This window comes from Nicotiana attenuata, chromosome 4 (genome assembly GCF_001879085.1).
Source record: "Nicotiana attenuata strain UT chromosome 4, NIATTr2, whole genome shotgun sequence".
Lineage (NCBI taxonomy): Eukaryota > Viridiplantae > Streptophyta > Magnoliopsida > Solanales > Solanaceae > Nicotiana > Nicotiana attenuata.
The window spans coordinates 11962630-11967137 of NC_031992.1; the positions used below are offsets into that span (position 1 = coordinate 11962630).

Below are 4508 nucleotides of genomic sequence, written 5' to 3' on the forward strand. Positions count from 1 at the left end.
GGGGGGTTGTGGAGGTGGCAGATTTTCTTGCGGAACAACAACAACCCAGTATAATCCCACAAGTGGGGTCTGGGGAGGGTAGTGTGTACGCAGACCTTACCCCTACCCTAGGGTGGAGAGGCTGTTTCCAATAGACCCTCGGCATCCTTCCCTCCAAGAACTACCCACCTTGCTCTTGGGGTGACTCGAACTCACAACCTCTTGGTTGGAAGTGGAGGGTGCTTACCATCAGAGCAACCCACTTCTTGCGGAAGACACTTCTAAATAGATATCGTCCTGAGTCTGCTTAAATGAAATTGTTATTGCATTTTGTTCCCATGAGAACAGTGTTGTAAAAAAGTGTTACCAGTCTTCTCTATATTTCCGTATTCTAGATGCCAGATGCATGGCTTCTAGCTACAGTTGATGCATCGTTGCTAACTCATGCGACAAATTTGTGTGCAGTCTTAGTTCATAGGGAGGCATGAGTATGCTTCGGTGCCCTTAGGTTCTCCCAATAAATATAGTAGAATGTTATCTACCCCTATTACTTGCAAATTTGAGGTGTTAGGCATCATATAAGCAAAAAGTGCCTATAGAACCATGATTAATAATATCACTTTTAGGGAGTAAAAAAAATGATATATAGCAGCTCAGCCTACCACACTTAAAGCCCGTTGTACAATCAGTTTGGGATTTTGGTAGAGAGATCCTTTCCGTAATATTGGAATGACTAAGGTTTCTTGAACAGTCTTGTTTAGATAATTGCAACAGACACATGCTTATCTCAGGTTATGGAAAAATATTTTTTGGGTCCAAAATCTCTATTCCAATAGGTGACCTATTTTGTCTCACACTGAGGGAGCAAACTTTGAACAAGATAAAGACACAAAAGGAGAGATTGTTTCCTTCGTCAAATCCAACTGAAGGTATAAAAGTCAGTATCACAACATATGTGAGGAATGTGGTTACTTTGACAGTATTATGTTGAGAGTGTCTCTAAAGAGGGTATTTCTTTTGAGTGTGATAATCTTGAAGACTTGTGATAAAAGAGTAGTAAGTGTATGTTATTCTCTATGATATTGATATTATTTTTTCTCTTTAGTCATGTTTTTTTTTTTTGATTTGCACCGGGTGTCCAAGTCTCTAAGAGCCCCGACTAATCCCGGGGGTGCACAGGCCCTCGGCAAGGAGTTTCCCGCAAGTGCATCACGGTTAATTCAGGTTTTACCCAGTCCGATGTCCCTCAGAAATTGTTTGCACCCAGTGGGTTTCGAACTTGAGACCTTGAAAGGGAGCAAACCCCAAGGCTCAAGTCTATTGCCACCAGGCCAACCCCTGAGGGTTCTTTTTAGTCATGGTTTTTTCCTTATCTGAGAATCGGAAGTTTCAATGTCTACCATTATTTCCCTTTATTTTACTCTGGGTGTCTTTTGTCTCAACACATGGCATCAAAACGCTTGGTTATGTATTCATACATACGAGTTTTATATGTAGAGGCACTGTTCACATTCCATACATGAGCTGATGAGCGCTATCCGCAATAAATGTACTAAAATTGATAGAAGGTAATTAGAGCCGTCATGCTTGTACGACCAGCATAGATGTCTTTTGGACAAGGGAGCACTATTCGACGAATACTAGTGCAGGGCGCGCGTAGCTGCACTGCATTTATCAGAGGAGGACGTGAAACTAGTTTTCTCGCGGTAATTACCATTTGGTAACAGGAGACATGCATTCTACTATGAAGTGGGGACGAAGGCATCGTGTAGCAGAGGATATCGAATATAGAGCACCATTCATGGGAAGCTCAAGTAAAATGGAGAGGCACGGTTTTAAAGTGCCAAGACACAACTTCTGAGGAGGTTTGTTTGTGGAGGAGCGACTTCCAGAAGACAATAGGGAATGCCACTGGAGCTTGCCTAGAAACACAGCTCTGGAGAAACTTGGGTGGGAATGTCCAACTTGTTTAACGCAATTGCAGAGAAATTTATCTATGGAAAAGAATCTTGCTTACATTCTCTCTGTAACTACATAGGATGAGATCTCATTGCTTTTTTTGATCATTAAAGCTCTTAGACGGGAATGTTCGACTTGTAATCTCATAGCTAGTTGCTAGATAAACATAGAAAATGTGGCGGTCTGGCCCTTCTGTCATAGACTTTTAATTCTACTCTTTACAAGTGATTCCGCAACTTAAACGTCATGTAAGACCTTTATAGAACTCGTCCCAAATCTTTCAATAATTCTGCGTTTTATAGAAAGTAAAGCAATAGTCATAACAGGATAATAAGAAAAATATTTTGGGGCTATGAATTAACTCACTCTCCAAATAGCCTAACATGCATCCAAATATTTCCGAATGTTTCCCACACCTTTCAGTGAATTCAGAAGTTCAGTGTCATCTCTCGTCTGTATCTAGTGCATCAACAAAATCATCATGTTATTTACTTATCAAAACAAAATCATGTTATTAACAACAACCCCCCCCCCCCCCCCCAACCCAAAAAAAAAAAATCATTTTTCTAATTCTGAAGAGAGTCATTTTCTCTTTTCATTACTGGAACACTGTTTTGATCTATTAATTGTTTTGATGGTGGGCCTTTATCTCTATATAATTCTCATGCATAAAGCAATTTGGAATCTCCTTTTCAATCAATTTGGAGGCAACCTCTTGTTAAATTTATTAGGAGATAGATAAAGCTATTCATTGGATGCTTGATTGATAAAATTTCCAGCTTGTGTACCTCTAGAATTGATCTTTGACTCATTTGATATCTTTAGTTTCGTACTCCACTATGATGGAAGAAGACGCTTGGGTCTCGGTGACTAGACATGTGAGTTTTTGAATCTTGGTGGCATTTTTTGCACATAAGTTAAAAGCTTCAGTCCTAAGATGATGAAAACCCTAGAACATTGTCAGCAGTGAGACTTTTCTAGCTTCAACAGTAATCTTGCTCCAACCACTGATTAGATCTGTAGATCCTTAGAGCATGTCTCTTTACTATATAATTTTAATCTTGTTAAATTGAATGTACAAATCTTTTTGGAGTAATAGAACCACTGACAATGCATATTGTCACTTTGCTTCATAATTGTTCTATTACATTTTCGATTTTAGGCATCAACTGATGTAGATAGTTCAGAAATGGAACATGCTAGCCAGACTAAAGTTGAGAACGGTGACGTCGATCCAGCAAGTGGTCTTAAAGGAAATGTTGAAGAGCTGGATTTTGCTTCATCACTACAACTAGAAGAAGGTGGTAAACTGAACGAGTCCAAAACATTAGATACTTCTGAAGAGACGATCATCGATGAATCTGATAGAGTTAGAAAGAGGGGCATTCCTCCACCTGGACTTGGTCAGAAGATTTACGAAATAGACCCCCTTTTGACAAATCATCGTCAACACCTTGATTACAGGTAATCTTTTTTTTTTGAGAATGGTAACATAATTACAGGTAAAAGTGTTTTCATTCGTTGAGTAATTTGCCTATTTTAGAGGCAGCATTGATTGATTGGGAGATTGAGAGATGATATTATATCGTCTATAGGCTGTTACTTTTTTTCCTGTGATGATCTGGTTGATGATATTTAGGTTTTATTATAGACTTCAATATGCTGCTGCTTACGAGTCCTGTTGTGTATATATATATGGAATCTTTCTGAACATTCTTCAGCAACTTAGTTGCAAATTATCTGCTATGACATAGGATCTGCGGATTCATCTTTGAGGGTAATATGGCCCTGTTATGCATCTTGTCAAAACTTTAATTTCTTCCATTGCCTAGATTGGCATCTATACAAGTGAACAAATCAGCCCAATGATTCCTTGTGTTTTTCCATAGGCAGACCCCATAAGATGAGCACTCACTGGTTGAAACACCACGGAGTTGACTAACCATACTTTCCGCTAATCACTACTCCCGCATTCCTTCTTGTTGAGATTTGAGAAGTTTATCTCCATAGCCATTTGTTTACCATTTGTATAAGAGCTTCAGTGATACTTCTTCAGGTTTCTTACTCCTAGATCACCGGCCTCCTTTCACTTCTACACTTAGCCCACCTAAGTAGCTGGTACTTTTTGGTTTCTGCATTTTTTCCCCATAGGAATGCCTTCTGAGTTTGTAACACGTTTAGGACACAGGAAGGTAGTGGTGTTGTTGGAAGAAGACTATCTAGGACTCAATTAATAAATACTAGTCTGCCACGCATTGAAAGATAGTGCCTCTTCCAGTTTGACAGCTTCCTCTCCACCTTCACTAACTCCATTCCCCTGCTGTGTCTATATATTTGGCCCTGAGAGAACTCCCTGGTAAATGGCGGGTAGTTCACCGATTCTGCATTTGATCATGTCAGCCTGTGAGTGTATGCTGTGAACTTTATTGACTGGGAAGAGGAAATTTTAGTTCATTGTTGATCCTTGGGCCAGGAACTGCCTCAAAGGCATCACGAATGACTCTTAGGTGCATCAGTTGCCTCTCCACAGCATCACAGAGCATTATGGTATTATCAGCATAAATATGGGG

The 4508-nt window shown here is 39.7% G+C and overlaps 1 protein-coding gene across 1 annotated transcript in view; it reads left to right on the plus strand.

The window, feature by feature from the left end:
• Positions 1-4508, plus strand: part of LOC109225007 (1,4-alpha-glucan-branching enzyme 2-2, chloroplastic/amyloplastic-like) — a 29124-nt gene that overhangs the window by 2602 nt on the left and 22014 nt on the right. Inside the window, exon 3 of the mRNA XM_019389597.1 lies at positions 3101-3402. Coding sequence (XP_019245142.1) covers positions 3101-3402 — 302 coding nt within the window. The remainder of the gene's footprint in view (positions 1-3100; positions 3403-4508) is intronic.